This window comes from Dermochelys coriacea, chromosome 5 (assembly GCF_009764565.3).
Source record: "Dermochelys coriacea isolate rDerCor1 chromosome 5, rDerCor1.pri.v4, whole genome shotgun sequence".
Classification (NCBI taxonomy): Eukaryota; Metazoa; Chordata; order Testudines; family Dermochelyidae; genus Dermochelys; species Dermochelys coriacea.
The window spans coordinates 11,996,443-12,016,730 of record NC_050072.1 but is presented as its reverse complement, the minus strand read 5'-3'; the positions used below and the strand labels follow the sequence as shown (position 1 = coordinate 12,016,730).

General features: G+C 40.9%; 1 protein-coding gene across 1 annotated transcript in view; it reads right to left on the bottom strand.

Annotated features, from left to right (window-relative positions):
- Nucleotides 1-20,288, bottom strand: part of SETBP1 (SET binding protein 1) — a 316,119-nt gene that overhangs the window by 12,416 nt on the left and 283,415 nt on the right. The window contains exon 4 of the mRNA XM_038403584.2: nt 2,087-2,257. Within this exon, the coding sequence (XP_038259512.1) occupies nt 2,087-2,257 (171 nt within the window). The remainder of the gene's footprint in view (nt 1-2,086; nt 2,258-20,288) is intronic.

Here is a 20,288-nt window from a genome sequence, read left to right as displayed (position 1 = left end):
CGCAAATAGAGACAAATTGAAATGGTTACAGGCCATGCGAGGAAGCCATAGAGTATTGATATGACACAGGAAATAGCTTCTGAGGCAAAGGGGGGAAGCTTTGCTTAAGCTAGACATTTCCAGTGCTGGTTTAAAGCTGTATGAATCACTGTGTTACATGAAGAGGTGAGTACAGGTTCATCATACTGCTGGGGAGTTCACCACTAACTCCCTAACTTTATTCCGGACAGCTTTGGTCTGTCTGTAGCACTAAAGATTATTCTTAATGACTGTCATTACACATCCCTTTGGAGTTGCCTGAGGCCATTTACAACAGCATAGTACAGAGAACAGTGTTTGTTCAACAGCTGGGCTCAGTTTGTAGACTTGGTTTGAATCAAGAAGTTTTCAAAGAGCTCCCCATTAATTACAGGAAATCCACAGTACTGTCCTGTTTTCCCATTAACACAGTTTCTTTTGGTTTTCACTAAATTATTTCAACATCTGGGCTACAGATAAACCAACAATTTAATTAGACTTCTGACAATGGAACGAGTGAACTATGCAGACAAGCGTACACTTTCATCTTGCAACTGATCATAAAATATTTGTATGCTTTCATTCTCCTGCATTAAAAAAAAATCTGCCCTTAGCTCAGCTCTTTAATACTTTCCTGCATATAAACAGAGACTCCTGAATATTTTATACAAAAAGGTTATCTTTACAGAAACCACTTTATGCATGGAGCCCTTGTTTTCATTATTTATCCAAGATGAAGGGATTTGTTTAGAAGCAGAGTACTTTTGCTCTTTAATGGTGCTTCACATTGGTCAATTAAATAACCAATTCTTGCAAAACTCTGTGACAATGGTAACTATTTATTATACCCATTTTGCAAATGGGGAAATTGAGGAATATCAAGATTAAGAAACTCCCGAGGTGTAGGAAGATCTCAGTGAAGGGCTGTGCACTGTGGATTCCCTATTACTGGAGATTGGGATTAGCCTAAAGCCTAGTCTAAACTAGAAAATTAAGTTGGTCTAATTAAGTTGGTCAGGGGTGTGAAAATTCCATACCCCATAGCAGCGTAAAGTTGATCCACGTCCCTGTGTAGACAATGCTAGGTTGACGGAAGAATCAGCCTCTCAGGGAGGTGGATTACCTACGCTGATTGGAGAATCCCTCCTGTCAGCATAGGTAATGTCTACAATAAAGTATCACAATGGCATAACTGCAGCATTTTAAAGCCCCTAGTCTTGTCACATTCAAGTCACAATGCAAGACCTCTGTCTTTACCCAAGCTTCCCAGATTAACAAAGATTATGGGCAAATGACCTAGCTACATTTCTAATCAAAGGAAATCATCACCAGGAATGATCTCATTCGGAACAGCAGCACAGAACATGGGTAGATTAGAAAACAGTTTCAGAGAGAGGAATATACCCAATGCTACTCTTAATTACTTATTTCTTCCCATTTACTTTTAAGGCCCTGTCCATTGCACCAGGTGCAATATATGAAATCACACTAAAATAACCTGAGTAGATGTGATGGCTGCCATCTTGGCCAACACACAAGAGACTCAACCAGGGCACTCCAGAGCTAAGGCTATTTAGCTATAGGCTGTAACAACTCATGTCCCCTGTGGATTGGCACAGATGAGTGCTTGTGACACACATTCACCAGTGGATTATATATACAACAGGCTACCTCAGCTGCTTCTTAGATATTCATTGTGCATTTGGCATGGTGGGAACATTAGATGAAAATTGCTAGCTAGCAAGCAATGAATGTCAGGGCTGGGAACAGAATCCAAGAATCCTGACTTCTAATCCATTGCTCTAACCACAAACGATGGCACTACTTATCTCATTATTACAATGGTGCTGGTATCCTTTGATTAATATAGCTCTAAAGAGCTCGGATACCACAATGATAAGAAAATGTTAGAAAAAACAGGGTCTGATTATCCCAATCGATTACGCACACAAGCAAGTGCTACTGAAATCAGTAATAGTTGCACATGCACAAATTGTTCAGCTAATTGGACTCTGGTAATGAATGGATAGAAAAATAGACAGAAGGGACAAAGGGAAGACACAGTTACCTGCATCAGATGTTGCTGCGGATGAAGGTAGGAGCGATAACACTGGCGTTGGTGGCATTGCAACATTTTCAATAGCTGCTGGTTTCCTTCTGGTCATCATGTTACAGGCAGAACTTTCTATTCTATTATGAAACGAAGTCTGGTCTGCTTTTAAGTGGGGACTTGTTATTCCTGGGGATTGTAAAGAAAAAAAATGTGGATGAATAAATATGAAATATACAGGAGTGCTGTGATAGATATCTACTAGACAGGATGAACTGTTGCTGTATTATTGTCCCAGTATATTTCCATACTGCCCTACTAGTGTGTGTAATATGGTTTTGATCTCAGCAAGGATCATGATTTTTATTTGTTTTTAATAATTTTGCCTCAGGATGTACCATCAGAGTTCTCTATAAACAATGCTCATCTAACAGAATAATCCCAGAAGTCTATTTTTTGCACAAAACAAATATATACAAACACAGGCATGACCACATCGCTATTCAGTGGCATTTTCCATTTATCAATACCCTTACCTACTGTTTCTGCCACATTCACTTATAAACTTCTCTGTTATAATCACTTATTTATAGATCCCGAGGCCTGAAGGGACCATTGTGATATCTAGTCTGACCTTCAAAACTTCCCCAAAATAAATCCTAGAACAGATCTTTTAGAAAAAACATCCAATCTTGATTTAAAAATTGTCCATGATGGAGAATCCACAATTGACTCATTGGGTTTTTTGTCTGAGAGCAGTCAGGGAGCTGAGGGTATTTCGAGGAAATTATGAGCTTTGATGTCCAAAATTCTGCCACAAATCTTGAGACAGGATATTATACAAACAGGAAACAAATTAGAATGATACCAATGTTCCAAAGATGTAAAACTTTCTAGAGACAGTGGGTGTGTATTATAGGTGGGGCTGGTAGCCACACATATTATTAAGGTTGCCCTACCCTTCTTACTGGAAAGACCCACCTTTCAGTACCTTATGACTATGTCAAACTTTAATTTTTTGGGATGGATTTTTTTTTCACAGGGCCCCGCCTCATTCAGTCCTCTGGGGGTCGATCAGGACTGTGCAGTGAAAGAGAGAGTTGTCTGTAGGGCTCCTGGAGTCATCTGGTGCAGAAGTTAGAAGGAATGTATTGAATAAGGCAGGGATAGCAGGAATAGAAAGGAGGGTTTCATGGTCAAGGCAGTTGAATGCTACCCTGGAGAACTGGAGTCTATCCCTGGCCTCTGTCAGCATTCTTATGTGATGCTAGGGAAGTCACTTGAACTAAACTTTTCATATGTGGCCACTAATTATTAAATGCGTATTCTTCATTTTCTAGGTGCCTGACTTGAGACCCTGGCATCCGATTTGGAGAAATGATGAGCACTCTCAGCTGCATCAGAGGTCAGTGGGAGCTGTGCTTTAAACATAGAATGCTATATAATGCTAAGTACTCTGAAAAATCACTTCCAAGTGTTTCAAATTGGGCACTTTTTTCCTTAATTTCTCTGTGCCTCAGTTCCCCCTGTGTACAATGGGGATAATAGCACCTCCTCACCTCCCAGGTGTATGCTGAAAACAAAATCATTAATGTTTGAGGCACCCTGAATCTATAGTGATGGGCACCAGAGAAAAGCCCCTGAGATGGCCCTGAATAATGTGAAGTAAATAAGAAGGAGGGTTTGAATAACGTGCAGTAAAAAAGTAACAACAAGGGAAAAACAGAACGTTGACTAGCTTCTCATTAAATGAGCACTGTCCATCCTGTGCACTAAATGAGGCAGGGGTCCTATGGAAAAAATAGTATGTGATCATGTAATTACACACCACACCATAATGCATACACACCAGGGGGCTGAATTAAGGTTGCATAGACAACCTTAATTCTGGCATTTCCTAACTTTTGAGTGCACAGCTTTGCAAACTTAATGTTTGTTTAATGTAGTTTTTGCATGTATATGTAACATGTATATCACATACAAAAATTACATTAAACAAACATTAAGTTTGCAAAGCTGTGCACTCAAAAGTTAGGAAATGCCAGAATTAAGGTTGTCTCTCTCTATATGTGAGTCTATATATAAATTGTTATGTGTGTGTGTACATATACATGGTATATAATACTGCTAACAACCTCATGAAGTCAACATCTGGTTATAGTTAAACTGAAGGGCCTATATAAAAAGCTGTATGAAAACATGCAGCTGTAACCTGTTGACCTTTATTGATTAAAAAAAAAAAGTCTGTGAACCTGTGCTTCAGCATATCAAGGGACAGTCATTCATTTTTCAAAGGTAATCCCTCTCAAACCACTTATCCTCTCAAATCTCTACCTGCACACAGTGTTTGCATTAGGGACCTTGATTTATGGATTCCCACTCCTTGCATGTAGAGGCCTACTTCCTGTTGCCGTGGTTACTTGGATCTTGGTTCAAGGTTAAACTACTCCCAAATCAAAATCAGTGGCAAGCACAGCATCTGACAACCGGGTTATTGACTACCCTAGGATGCTTAAAGGTCAAAGACCAAAGTGCTGCTTACTGCCTTCAGGGTGAGTCAATATTTTCAATATTTTTATTCTGTTTCTTCTTCTGAAGAAGTTGCTGCTCAATTACCACCTAGGTGGGTTTAGCAAGGTCATACAAATCATTGAGGAAAATCCTCATCCCAAGGAAGAATTACACATTTAATGAATTACTTTAAAGACTACCCCCTCCAGTTGCACTTGTCACAAGTGCACAAGGGGATCATTGATTTTTTTTTTTTTTTTTGCTTTGTAAGGTTTTATGCACTTTGTTTTGTCTAATTTACCAGGTGAAAATTAAGACCGAACCACTACACTGACCTAATTTGCTGACTTGGCTTTACACTGAGATATGAGTGAAAATCATCCAACTTCCCCTACAGATCTCAAATAATTTGCAAAAGTGCGTCGACATTGTAATCTCAGTTTTTACAGATAGGGAAACTGAGGCACAGAACAGTACAATGACACGCCCCAGGCAACATAGTGAGTCAATGGCAGGGTTTAGAGTAGAACCCAAATCTTGTGTCTTCCAGGTTGTTGGCACAAGCTACCCTACTGTCACTCCCTCTTCTTGAGGCTGTTTGGAAGGCCACACACACAAGAAGCTCAAAATGTCATGTACCTTAGAATCTAGTGAAAATTTTTTCCTGACTTAATATCCACCGCTTTGGCAATGAGAACTCATCATTTAAAATATGCATTCTCTGTGTGATCCTACAATATTTTGTATTTTGCTTCTGTTTACATCCAGGAACAGAGAGAGCCCAAGTTGAATTATAAACCCTGGTCCTAAGTCTGATCTTATTTACACTGCCATTACTCTGTTGATGTTAATAAATTTACTCCTGATTCAGAAGTAAGTAAGTGAGATAAGATTCAACCCTTCAATTCCCAGAGCCCTGCTGACATTATATATAATAACAAATACATGAACAAGTAAGCAAACCAGGCCAAAGCAGAGGGGAAATTAATCAATATTTGACAAATGGAAAAACCAGGACAAATCCAGAAGAGAAAAATTGTTGTTTTCAATTTCTAACGGGGTATTATGAACAACCTAGAACAGTAAAGGGATGATTCGCCTCTCATTTCTACCAGTATACATCAGGAAATAGCTCTATTCAAGTCAAAGTATTACTGGTGTAAAACCCAATTAAGCAAGAAGACAATCATGATATAAAACTGGTCCTTTTTTAAAGCTCTTTACAGTTTATAGTGTCTCTTAATATTTTGGAATAAATTTGACTTTGTCATTCATTGTCTAGCAGCGGATGTGCTTTGGCTGGTACTTAATACATTAATTTAAAATTACTAATATCATTTAGCATTCACACTGCAGTAGTGCCTAAAGGCCACAGCTAAGTTGGGCCCCACTGTGTTAGGTGCTGTACTAACCTATATTAAATGACAATGCCTGTCTTATAGTTACCTTGTGCTCTCTCCATATATTGCAGCCACCTACTTTCTCTCATCTTTATACTTACATTGCAGACACTTTAGGTCAGCATCCATCTTTTTGTTATGTATGTATTTAGCTCCTGACTGGAGCCTCTAGGTGCTAGCTCAATACAAATCATAAATAATAACCGTGCCATTGCTAAAGCCATGCTAAAGAGGACATCAGCTAAGACAAAGAAGAGTTCTGTGAAGTTGCTGCTGTGGAATAGTTTTCTATTCCGAGGGATCATTACATTATATTTCACATAACCCACCGAATTGTGAGAATTCACTACTGTACTTCATCTGTTTATGCATCACACTGCTCTTATAGGAAGAGAGCTTTCGTCTCTCTCTTTCCATGGTTTAGTTATACAGTACATTTGCATGGTAATTCACATCTCAGCATTAACTGGATCAAATTATTTGCATTTTGATTACTGTTTACTTTGAATAAGAACCAGAAGAAGCCTAATATCTGGTAAATCTTTTTTTTTTTTTAAAGTGGATTTTACGTAGATCAGTCAAAAGCTTAGCACTGAATCATGCTCCAGAAGAGGGAACTGAATTACCATGTGATAAATGTAGTTAAGGAAAGTAATTATTCTTCTTAAAGTAATATTATTTCCTATCTAACTTGTGGAATTCACTTCCATGGCTTCCATTTGACATGTATTATCGTTTTAAAATAACTGTACTTTTAATGTATAGTTCTGCTGCATGGCTTTTACTCTCCTGTTTCCTCTCCTCTTACAGCCTTCAAATTCTGCCTCTTCTGCAGGGGCTTTTCTACCATATACAATGAGTCCCATTCAATAGCACAGAATTCCCGTTTTTTTTTTAAAGGCCTGCACTGCCATCAGTGGAGGTGAAATTTTAAGACACCAAGACTGTACTTTACTTCACCTCACCAATTTTCTTCCATTTTTAAAAAGAGCAGAATAGCTCTAAACTTGGGAGGGAGAGAAAGAGAGAGAGAGAGAGAGAAAAGCCATCCTTAGATAGATCTCCCGATCTTTATCTGCAGTACTACACTCAGAAGAGCTAATGCCATGATGATAGCTTTGAAATCTCTTAGGAATTGGATAAAGAGAAGCGATAGTGATGAACTCCCAGCTAATAAACACAAGAGTGCTTATTTCTGCAGAATGATCAATTTCTAGATGTCCTGAGGCTTGTCTGATACAGTTGATTTACTCATTCTCCCTCACCTCACTAATAAAGCTGAAGTCCAACATCAGATTAGAAAGGAGCCAGATTTCTTAAAGAGGCAGCGAGAGGACTGGCATGATGGCATGCAAATACTGGGAGACACACTAATCTCTCCTGCCTCCTCCTATAACCACGAAGCTGTCTCGAACAGCTGCCTTCCTCTGCTGAAAACACACACTTTATCCGTTTTGGGTTAGTACAGTAATACAGACAATTAATTTATCTTGTTAGTGGAAATTTAATGCAATGATCTAAAAGAACTCTTACGTATTGTGATAAACTTTAGTGCCTCCAAGGCACTTCTTTTCCATATGACTCATTTCACATCCCATCCATTATGTAAATGAGATGTGGAAATAGTTGAGTTCCTCTAATGTATCTATACACTGATGGATTGCGCAGTCAGCCCTGCTGAAACTAATGAGGTTAAATGCATCTTGCCATTCCTGTCTACTTGGGTGAGTCTCTGTGCCTGAGTTCAAGAAATCTTATTCAAGTTTTTCTCCTCCTCAAAGCCACTATGATAAGATAATCACATTTCTTGATAGATAGCATCGTAATAGCACCAGCACACACTCTGGGCTCAATCCTGCAGGGGTGAGAACTGTGTGGAGCAGCGGCTCTTGTTATGTAGCAATGTGGGGATATGTCAGCAGAGGCTGAAGGTCACCCTCTTACTTGAGAGATGGGGTCCTGGATTGCAGAGAGTTGCAATGACACCAGTTTCTAGTGATACGCAATGATTAAATAAAAACAATTTAGTTGTTAGGTACAAGCTGTCCGTGCAAGAATACCCCCTGGGTGAGAACCTGTAATAGCCATCAGTTTGGTCAACACTGCGAACTGCCCAGGATCCTTCACATCTAAGAGGGTGAACTTCTACAGCTTGAACTAAAGGGCCAAATTCCCTAACCAGGTGCTGTAGCAGCCTTTGTGGATCAGGCACTCAATGAAACAAATACCACACTAAATACTGGATTACTTTTTGATGCTCCAACCCTGCAGAGGGACATACAAAGCACTGGGAAGAAGGAGGACAGATCCTACACTCTCCATCCTTTCCCCCAATCTAAAGTACACTCCCTTCATGAAAACACAAGGGATATCTCTTTGACCTGAGTCCTTAGAACGGAGGAGTACAAGAAGTGACCTTGGGGACAGGTAGACATGAAGTTTGGGAGGTAGGGCACTGAGAGTCCAGAAGTGCAATTATTAACTTCAAGACAAATAGTAACCCACTGAAGCTGATGGAGGAAATGATTTTATTCCAGTTCTTCTAGTGCCCAACACTGTAGTATTTGAGCAACTCCATTCCAAGAGCAAAAGAATAGTCTGGCTGCAAAATTCTGGACTCCCTGAAGTTTTGAAAGGTCAACAAAGAAAGCATTGAAATAGTTCAGCCAGGATGTGATTAAGGCATGAACAAGGATTTCAAGAAAAGCAGATTTTGGTAAAATTCACAGGCTAGCAATAGATGGAATTAAAGATAAGAGAAATAGGGGAAGAAAGGGCTAATTCAGAAGAAGGATAGCTCCAAGATTCAAGGCGATGTGAACTAAGGGTTAAGGAGTGTGTTAGTTGATTCAGAGACACGACTAAAGAGACTTTTGACTAGGATCTTGAAGCAATGAATTTAGTAGAAACTGTAGTTAGATGCTGACAGAGTCTAGACAGATGGACAGTATGGAGACATGACGAGTCAAGGGCAATGCAGAACTGGCGTTGCACGTATAAAAATGGGTCAAAGCTTGAAATTAGCGATGAAATAGCCCAGAGAATGAAGCTTTAATATATAGAAGAAGAAAAAAGCTAGGCATAGAAGTGAAGAGCTTCACAGCAGAAGATACAAGAGGAAAAGAAAATCTTTGGAAGAAATGAAAAAAACCCACTGTATTTTAGATGTAAAGGAGGATTCAACCCAGAAGTGCATACTGAAGATTCTTCTTTAAGGGATTTAAGAAGGACAGTGATAAAAAGCTACTAGAAAGGTTGAAAAAAGGGATATGTGGCCATGGACAAATCATTATCTGAGAAAAACAGTCTCAGTAAAATGGTCTAGTGCAGAAAGAGACTATGTTGGTAGAGGTAGTTGGAAAAGGGAGTGAAGAACTCTTTCTCCAGACCACTGCTGAGGAAAGGCAGGATGAAGGTGAGATCTTAGTTCTCAAATAACGAAGAAGGGTCAAGTCAGGTATTTTTGTTCTTTTTTTTTTTCCAGATAGAGGTGATCATTTTTAAGTGTGGCAGAGAAAACAGGAATGCATGAGGCAATAGTTGAGATTGGAAGGGATCCATACTTTTCACAGATTAAATGGGGCACAGACAGCTCCCATTGGTGAGCTGGTGACGAGTGAAGTAGGTTGTGTCAAGCTGCTCGTGATTTAAGGGTGAATGAGGCTCAAGAGCTGGGCTTGAGGCAAAGATGGAGTCAGACATATGTTCCGATACATCCAGTATAGAAAAGGATAGAAAGGAAGGTATCAGGGAATGTAATGAAGACCTCAAAGTTCAGAGAAGACAGCAAAATTTATTGGCTACCTCGTCAGTGAATCATGAGAAGTGATGTCTCTTTGTACTCCAACCCTCCCCACCTCTGAAAAAAAAATCCAAAGCCAACCCTGCCAAAATACCCTGAAATTGTTAACCTTGGCATCCAGCCAATGGAAATCAATAAACATTTGTATATGTCACACTGACTTAACTACTGTTCTTTCAATTATTGATATTTATCACTTATATGATAGTAGCTTCTAGACGTTCTGACCAGGACTGTGGCCCCACTGTGCTAGGTACTGTACAGACACAGAGTGAGAGACAGTGTTTGTCCCCAAAAGCTGAAAATCTAAGTTGCCAAGATACATGAGGGTAGAGATGAGACCTGAACCCACTTAAACTGAGTCCAAGGTCAATACTCTAGCCACTGAACCACCCTACCTTCCTACACTATGATTTTGCTTCAATAAACCAAGCCCCACATCACCGTTCACTCAATGAGCTATACTATGACTAGCTCTCCAGTAAATAGAATGGCTAAAAAAAATCTCTGCAATTGAAGGAAGTCCTAGTATACAGTGTAACCTATTAGACTGCAACCAAGGGGTTTTTATTTTTAGAAAGGCTCATGTTGGCTTTGTTTTAATAACTGAGTCTATTCAGCCCAGTTTAATGCCGATTTATCACTACAAAATGCTTGCCGTATCAGCACCAGAGAGAAAAAATAATATGCACTGGGATGTGTGTATGTGTGTGTCTCTCCCCATAGTCTAGATAGATAGATATGATTTTTTTTTACCTTTTCTTCTGAAAGCCACAGTAACTGACTGCACTATTAACATGAAAATATGTTTAAACAGATGCATAGGTAAGATCAGCAATGTTATTGCAGATTAAACAAAGTGACAAAAATTTTAATAACTAGTCAGCACTTAAATATAACATATAGTGCTTGGATTGCTGCTCTCTTCTATTTGTGCTCTAGAAACATCTAAAACATTGGACAGTATGGAATTATTGTACAAATTTGATTTGTATTTCAATCATTGCTCAGATTAATAGTCTTTTCTATGGTACCTCTTTTGGAAACCTCAGTGAAAAACCATTGCTCTTGGTGAATTCCTGATGGAAAATACTGCAGGAAATACTTTATTCAGAGTGGTTTTCATTAAAATAGCTGCTGAAGATTCTTGTTAACCTAAACAGTATAAGCGTAAGAAGAAGAATGGAAAGACTGAAAGACTTCAAGGTCAGGAAAGACCTCAGAAGAACCAAAACACAAGAACAAATCTGAATGATGAAGAACAGGATAAAGAGGTGAATGGTGCAGAGAGGAATAAAGTGGGGCAGATAGTTAGGTATAGGAGATAAATGATAGATTGGGAAGAGAAGGCACAATGAATAAGAGAAATCGCTAACCAGAACAAATCAAGTGAAAGGATGCTTGGTATGGGAAGAATGGAACAAGAAAACTGAAAACAATGCTAACCATTAACAGCATTTGCAGTTATGCTTTCACCTTAAACAATCCTTCACATCTAGCTCTGAGCTTTCCTAACATTTTGGGGGTGCTCTGATCCAGAAGTTTGGTGCAGACCCATCTCTCGCTTTCATGTTCATGGAGTTTACATTGGAATGGTTTAGGCTCTTCACAGGATAAATTGCCTTACCCATTACAATACGCATATTTTATTGTATCAAGCAGTCAGACTAAGGATACTTAGAAATATGTTCCCTTTAAATAGCCAAAAAGTAGCAGGAGAATATCACTCTCCAAACAAACAAAATTATGAATAACCGAGAGTTTTTCTGATAATTCTGTTTGTTTCGTTGGGGCAACGGGGTGATAGTATCAAAAAGGGAAGGGTCAGAAGTGGCAGAACCTATTGAAATACTCATGTTGACTGAATGTTTGGTTAAGCCACAGAACTATGGGAAAAAAACTATAAACTTCAGAGAGTTGCAAAGCCGGGATTTTCAAACCTGTATGCCTGTTAAGTTAGGCATTTTAATCTGCATCCAAGCACCGAAATAGGATGCCTGATTTTCAGAGATGCTGAGTGCTTAAGACTCCTACAGAACCGCAGCCTAAATTCAGGTACCTAACTTCAGACACTTTGAAAGTGTTGGCCTGGGGGTAATTCGACAGAAATTGAATGCTGCAAAGAAAGTTTACCAGTACAATTCTGGTTACCCATGTTCAAGGATGATGAATTCAGACTGGAACAGGTGCAGTGATAGGATACACAGATGATCAGGGAAATGGAGAGACTGTCTTATGAGAGAAGACAGGAGTGTGGCTGATTTAGCCTAGCAAAATGAAGGCTGAGAAGAGATATGATTGCTTTCTGTAAATACATCAGTAATTTTGGTTTCAAATTGCACATGGCCCTAGGTTTCTGCTGTTTGCAAAACCAGCTCCTATGTTTTAAGTTTGCATATTTTGGATTTCCCTTTTAAAGAAGCTTGTTGGGCTGGATTGATATCATACTGGTAGCATTCTTTGTTAGCATGCAGGAATCTCTGGGTTCAATTCATGGTTTCAATCTCTCATTTGCTAGGCCAAAAGCCTCTTGTGGTGAGGAAACATCTCATTGTAGTGAATAGCCCCTGCCACCAATTAATAAGCAGCATTGATGACTTCAGAAATGTGACCTGTTGACTCTTTTCTGAATGGAAAGTAAATGACTGCAATACAGGGCATCAGGTCATATGGGTTATAAAGTGGGGGAAAAAAGTGAAGTTTTTCACGGCTCTTGTTGAATGCTGTGGACTCCCTACCCCAAGGAAAAATAGAGAAAGCTTTGTTCCATTAATTCACAAGTGCTTCCTGTTGGATATCATAAAGAAGAAAGTGTGATTTTATGCGTATAACAGGCAGAGTATAACCAACTGGTATTCACAACTGCTGTTGAGAAAGACAAACAGCAACTTATAGGAAGTCTTTGTAATTGTAAGCATACACAGTTCTCGTGAGCAAGAGAGGGAATTAATGCCATAAATGCAGGATTCCCAAGTACAAACCACCTCAAGTGTCTTTTACTGCACCTCCTTGTCCACAGGCTAAAGCTAAGACAAAGTAAAGAGGACAAAATGGCCAAGCATGATTATTTAACTTACAAAACTAAATGTTTCCTCTCTACACTTACTTTTCCATCAGTAATTTCCTAATCTGCTCTCTTAGTTGTTCGGTCAATAATGGTAAAAGGCACTGGGAGTGATATTGTGCACAGTTTCCACAAGCTCCATGCATCACTTGGAAGTCCAATTTAAGCCCTGAGCCGGGCCCCTGCACTAAGGTGAATTTCACCCTACATTATTTTTTTCTCCTCAACAAAGTCTGTTTTCATTTAGGGATATGAATTCTTATAAATGAAAGAAGAAGTAAAATCCTGTCAAAAAAACATCATCCACCGATGAAAGCACTGAATCACTGAATGAAGAAAAACATTTACTACTGTTGGTTATTCTTGGGGAATCATTTGGTATTTATGTTCATACGTTTGACTGTCTCATCACTGCAAGGGTAAAACATGTCCTGTGCTTTTTAAATGTTCTGGAGTAACTTGACACACCATTTTTTGACGTGTTTAGCACAGCCTTACAAAAAATTACCAGCCAGGCACAAAATCTACTCGCCTGCCTGTTCTCATCAGTCATCATGCTAATGGAAATACTAATGACATTTCACTTTCTCTTCCAAAGAATTTACTTGTCCCAGGGGAGTGGGAATTTTGCAAAAGGAGACCATCACTCTTCCTCATTATTATTATTAATCATTTGTCACTTCTAGACACTCCAACCAATATTGATGTTCCACTGTATACATACAATGTGAGACACGGTGCCTGCCCCTAAGAACTTAGGCTATGTCTACATGACAGCTTATGTTGGCATAATTTATGCCACTCAGTGGGATGAATAAATTACCCCCCTGAGTGACATAAGTTACACCGAACTAAGTGCAGGTGTGGACAGTGCTATGTTGGTGGGAGAGCTTCTCCTGCCGACATATTTTCTGCCACTTGTGAGGCTGGAGTAGTTAAGCCGATGGGAGAGTTTACTCCCCCTGAATTCCCCCCCCCCCAGTTTTGTGAACTAATTACATGCAGTGTTGCCAATTTAGTGATTGTTTGGAAATTTCAATTGAAATTGAAACATTAATACCCACTTTAAAAGCATATAAAGTGTATCATAAAGTATGTGTATCTGAAAAAGTATAATAGCTTTGAAAAGTATGAACATAGACTAGCTTCTTTATACAGCTGTTGTTTTTATGACCATGTCAGTGTATTTATTTCGGTGATGTTGGCCAATCTAATCATTTCAAATTATGATTTGTAAGCAAAGTCTAAATGTGCTCTCCCTGACAGCCAGTGATGAGCTGGGGGGAAAGGCTTCAGGACCGGATTGTATTTACATTCACACCTAATCTACCTAGGTATCCAGCAAACAGAGCTGTGTTGCCCAAGTGATAGATTTTGGCTGGGGTTGGGTTACAAATCATTTGAATACAGGGGGTAAAGAAATGTTCTTATTCTTATTGTATGAGTAAAGGGCAGTAGAACTGTACTTAGCCTGTGCTGATTGAGGGCATCAAGAGAGAGGGTGGGGACAGGTGTTTTGCTTGATGGTCTGCCTGAGTCACAAATACTATTTGACCTGCCTCTCTCCACTGTTTAAAGACAGAGCTGATTAGGCTCCATAGATAGTCTTTTGTTCTGTTAAGTGACCACTACTGATGATATCACAGATAATCAGGTCTAAGCGCTTAGCCCTGCTGTGGGACAGTGTTTCTGTGGAAGAGACACCCAGTCTGCACTAGCCGTGAGGATCCCCCACTGAGAGCTCAGCTGAAATCACTGAGACCTGGGTGGAACCTCAAGAGACCAACTCGCAGAGGTCACAGTGGTAGGTGGCAGCAGAAGATGACAGCGCAGGGCCATTGGCAACAGAGCGATGGAGTGAATGGTGGCAGAATGAACAACAGTGGCCAGAGCAAACAGTGAGCGGCTGGAGGAACGAGCAAGGTGCCTTCTTGCCCCCCACCTGGGAGGTGAACTCATATGAAAGCAGCTCTGAACTCTGAGTCTCCACTGACCAAGGACAACACCGGTGAGTGTTAATGAGGCTGTTAAGAATACTGGAGACACAACACAGTTCATGCGAACAAACATGACTGTGGCATCATACTTTCTATTTAAGCAAGAGATACCACACACTACAAACTGGAGCCCAATGTTAAGTGCATTGTCACTTGTTCATCCTGAAGTTGAACACTGGTTCTGAACAAGACCAGCAAATGCTCACTATCTTTCTGCAAGAAACTCAACTGACTGGCTAGACGCATGTGGTGCAACAGTGAAAGACTCAACAGCTGAAAAAGTGAAAGAACTCTCTCACTACATTCAAAAAAATTTGCATACATGGCTGATGAATGCACCAATGCAAATGGTCATCAAGTATTAAGTCACTGTGTACGTTATCTTGATGTCAGTGGTAGGCCAGTAGATGCATTTCTAGATGTTCAAGTTATAGAAGACAGATTGGCTGCATCTGTGACAACCCGCATCTTAGAAAAGTTAAATGCCTGTCAATGACCCTGAACAGATGGCTGCTTGTGCATTTGATGGAGCTGCAAACTTCTCTGGAAGACATGGTGGAGCACAAGCTTTGCTCAGAGAAAAGTGTAACCCTAATCTCTCCTGTACACACTGCAGAGGCCATTTACTCCAACTAGCACTAGTACGAGCTGCAGACTCTTCAAAAGGCATTTAAAAAGCTATAAATTTAATGTCTTCATTATATTATTTTTTCAGCAAGAGTCCAAAAAGACAGAATATCTTGGAAAATATAGATGATACACTGGGACTGAAGTTCAAATTAGTCCAATCTGGGAAAACCCTCTGGCTTTCTCATGAGCGATCCTTGGTTTTTTCCTTAAAATTACTCCAGCCATTATTACTGGCTTTGGAAAGTATCTACCAAGATGGGATGGATCTAAGTAGTGAGGCTGGTGGATTTCTTTTGCTACTATGTTCAGAGAAGACTATTTCCATTCTCTCTCTTGTAAGTCTACTGTTGAAACCACTTGGGTCATTCAACAATGCCATCCAGGCATCTGCTACAACAGTAGTAAATCTTTGTCCAGTAATAGAAGCTACATTTGGATCAATCAGAGAGCTATCCATTGAAAAAGTACTGGAAGAAGCAAAGAATTCAGTTCAGAAGTTGACTAATGAAGGCATTTATATTGAATCCTTAAGTGAAGAGGACAAGAAGTGTTTGTTAAGACGACTGAAAAAGTACACAGACTTGATTCTTAAAAATCTACAACAGCAACTTCTAGATTCTACTCAACCTCTGTGTAGCTTTTACAGATCCCTGTCTTATAAAACACCGACAGTTGAGTGGAGTGAGGCACTACCAGCAAGGGGGCTGTCATGTGCTCAGGACAGAACAGAGAATTTGAACACAGAGTGGAATATCATACAACGAATGAATGAAGATTTGACCTCAACTTCTTTTTTATCATCACTAGTGGCTCAACTTGATCTTTATGATATGTTTCCTGGGCTGAAAGAAGTAGGAATTCATCTCTTGCTACTTCCAGTCACAACAGCTACAGTTGAGTGTTTTTTTTTTCATCACTGAATAGAATTTTGTGTTTTGAAAGAAGTCGCCTTCTGCCTGACTAATGAGCATATCAATTGAAGGAATGGAAGTACCGGACACACGAAGCCACCAAAGATGACACATTGCATTCAAGAAGTTCATTAACAGAGTTGTGCAAAATTAGAACAAGAAACCAAGAAGGATGTAGATGTAGTGCTTCACAGAAGGCTTGAGTAGCCAACTCTAATCTGTGTGATGATTTTAATAAAATGGTAATGAAACATTTTTCAATTTTGACTATGGTGCCATACAGCCCACCTTCACCCTCACGGTCTCACGCCTCATCGGCCCTGACCCCCCCGTAAATTTGAAACCCCACCCCCAAATTTCAATTCCTGGGGAAAACACTTCCCCTTTACCTTCCCACAATTCCTCCACCTTTCTCTCCTTTGCTCTGCTATGCCAAAGGAGCTAAACTCACACTAAGTCTTGAATGGGCCCAGCCAGCACCTCAGTTAAACTCTAGTTTCCTAATTCACAGAGCACAAGTGAGCACAGGTTCAGGCTACAAATTCCAGTGCTGTCTGCAAAGACTGTCACTGTTGATGCAGAAATGATCTGTTAACATGAAACTCAGAGCACATTTGTACCTTTGGGGCCTTATACTCTTAGACCAGTTATATCCTTTGGTGTGGCTGTGTTTGGAACAAGATTGAGAGGTAGGGGCAAAGACAGATTTAAGACACCTTTACTTTCATTCAGTAGGCTGGGGGCTGGTCTGGTCCAAAGCCTGCTCTAATTTTTGCCTACCAGCCCATGGCTCTCAGAGACCAGGGTACAAGGATGCCGTGGTCACATTCCCCTGGAAACCTTTCTCTTGTATTAGGGACACGAAGGGAGTGGTGTATAAGCATCTAGGGCAGCTCTACAATTTCAGAGGATTTCCCTGTACAGAAGGAATACTCAGGTAGCTGGGCAAAGCTTCTGGCTTTACAACTGCTTTGAAGCAGTAGAGCAGTGCAAAACACCTAGGGCAGGCAGCACAGAATTGGTCTTAAACTGTTTCCTGTTGCAGTAATAGTATCTCACAGGCATACAGCACTCTCTGAGCCAGGGAATCTCAAACCACTGTATGAGATATGGGATGGATTATGGATTATAACCACATCCAGTGACTCACAACTGCACCACCCAAGTATGACCACTAGGGGACGTTTTACCTCAGTGGTGTACAATGCCTCCCAGACTTGCCTAGGGTGCAGTGGGAGCAGGCATTCTGTTACAGGACACGACTTTCACTCTCCTATATGGCCATCCATAGCCTTGCCTTCTGTTACAAGGGTGCCCCTATTCACGAGAGATCTCGGCATATGGAAACAGCTAACAGAACAAACTTACCAAGTGCCAGCAGATGGCTCTCAAGAATACAGAGCATAGTTCCTGGGTTTTGTAGGCCCAATAAAACTTGCACAACTGCAAATGGCTTCTGATGTCTAGTCTTTCCAGGGAGCTCTTAATATTTCCTCCCAGCCCCCTTTGCACTAGCTTGCACCCCAAAAGCGATAGCAGGAAGCAGTCCCAGTACTGAAGGATCAGGAATGTGCAGGAAGAGCAAATGTAGTGAGTCCTTCAGGATACTCCCCACAATCCTTAAACACCCGTGCAGGGGCCAGTCCCAACCTGGCCTGTGTGCTAGGGTTGCCCCCTGTCCAGGTTTCCTCAGGATCATCCCTTTTTGGTGGCTCGGGGCTCAAGCACCCAGCAAGAAAAAATAGGGGGTGCTCAGGACCCCTGGGGCTGGCCGGGGCTGCTGCTTTGGCGGCCTTGGGATTGGCTGCCAATCAGCTGTTCAGCAGCTGGCTCTGTGCCATACAAACAGCTGTTCAGCGAGGCTGTCCCACCCCATCATCTGTGGAGCAGGACTACCCACACTTCAGCTATTGAGTGGGGCTGCCCCGCCATTCGCTCCTCTCTGCCCCCTCCCCTCCCACTGCCCTTAAGGCAGGAGAGGGCAGAAAGGAGCGAGCAGCAGCAGCAGGTGGGAGGTGCTCAGAGGAGGGGGCGGACCTGGGGCGGGAAGAGGTGGAGTGGGGGCGGGGCCCCTGGGCAGAATGCAGGCAGAGCCTCAGGCAGAGCGAGTGTGAGGCACCCACTGGCAAAACCAAAAGTCAGTGTCTATGGCTGCTGTCCAGGGAAATCTGTAAGAGTGCTCAGTACACGCTGCCATTTGTCTGGTTTTATGGGCTCCTCCCAGCTGTCCTTTTTTGTTCTTTTGTATCTTAGAGGTGGCAACCCTACTATATGCATCTATAGAAATCACACTTCCTGCGCCACTGAAATGATGTAACAAACTACAGTGGGTGATATGGAAATTTTTGCCAACATCCCAAGGTAAACCCTGCTCTCAGCAAAAGTCCCATGAGCACAGCTATGAGAAAACATTCAAATTTTGAAAATTTCATCCCAAAACGGGGACAATTTTTTCTGCCAAAACATATTTTCATTTTCCTGCCAGCTCTAGCCATGAGGCTAATGCTGGTAAACTCTAGTGCAGTGGCTCTTAATCTTTCCAGACGACTGTACCCCTTTCAGGAGTCTGATTTGTCTTGCATACCCCCAAGTTTCATCTCACTTAAAAACTACTTGCTTACAAAATCAGACATAAAAATTCAAAAGTGTCACAGCACACTATTACTGAAAAATTCCTCACCTTCTCATTTTGTCTGTAGAGAAATTTTATTTGTACTGACTTCACTAGTGCTTTTTATGTCACCTGTAGTAAAATTAGGCAAATATCTTGATGAGTTGATGTACCCCCTGGAAGTTCTCTTCATACCCCTAGGGGTACGTGTACCCCTGGTTGAGAACCTTTGCTCTAGTGTACCATCTGGGTAAACAGAGAAGACCCCCATTCCAGTTTTTAAGGTTCCATCTTAAAGGACCCCGCCACACAAACACACACAGAGAAAGCAATCTTTATGGAATTCAGTCGGCTTGACCCTCGGCTGCCTCCTCCATTGGACCTATGCAAAATGACTGCAAAATCCATTCCGATTTGGTATTATCTGACACCCATGTTACACAGGTGCAAAGGACTACTCCAGAGAGTGGAGAAGCAAGGCCAGGGTAGGTAGCTACCTGCAAAAGATAAAGAACTGATTGGTTTTAAACCTGCTATTCCAGAGCATCTAATTATCCCCTCCAGCACTTACATTTACTTGCAGAAGAGCAATGTAATTGGCATTGCTTTGTAATTCATTGTTCTAGTACAGGCTGCCCTATCACAATAGGAGTGTCTGGATTGCTCTTCATTCCTGGGATCTCTATTTTGCTGGTATTAAATCTGTGTGTACAAATACCTTCCCATCAAGAGGGTTCAAAAAGCTTTGGGTGCCCATGATGCAGCTTTTGTTTACAGTATTTGTTGAATAAAAAGCCATAATTTGTGGCTCACTCGCTGCAAATAACCACTCCCCCATCAAACAAACCCCCTCTTCCTCCCTGACATTAGTGAAATGTTATGTTTCAGATTTTTAAAGCATAAAAGTCAAAACGTTCAAAATGATGGGTCCCACAGCAAATGTAACCTGGTCCCAAGAGTGCATAGGCAATGGTTGGCATTACTGCACATGGTATTAACTTTTATATCTTCTTCTATATGTGCAATGTGGTTCATTTATAGTGGCTCTGGGAACCACTATGTTTACATAAATTTTAATTTCCTGTCTTTTGTTGGTGCTCTTTATCATCTTTCTAAAATACACAAACAAATAAATAAATAAAAATCCCTGTGAATTTTAGGGCTTGCCAGATTATCCATAGAATGATGCCCAGCACAGTCAGCATGTCCGATTTTCCATGCTATCCCAGCCATGTGACTTCCCTCCCCTGCCATCCCCTGACTTTGGGCAGATCATTTCTGGGGGAGAAAGGTT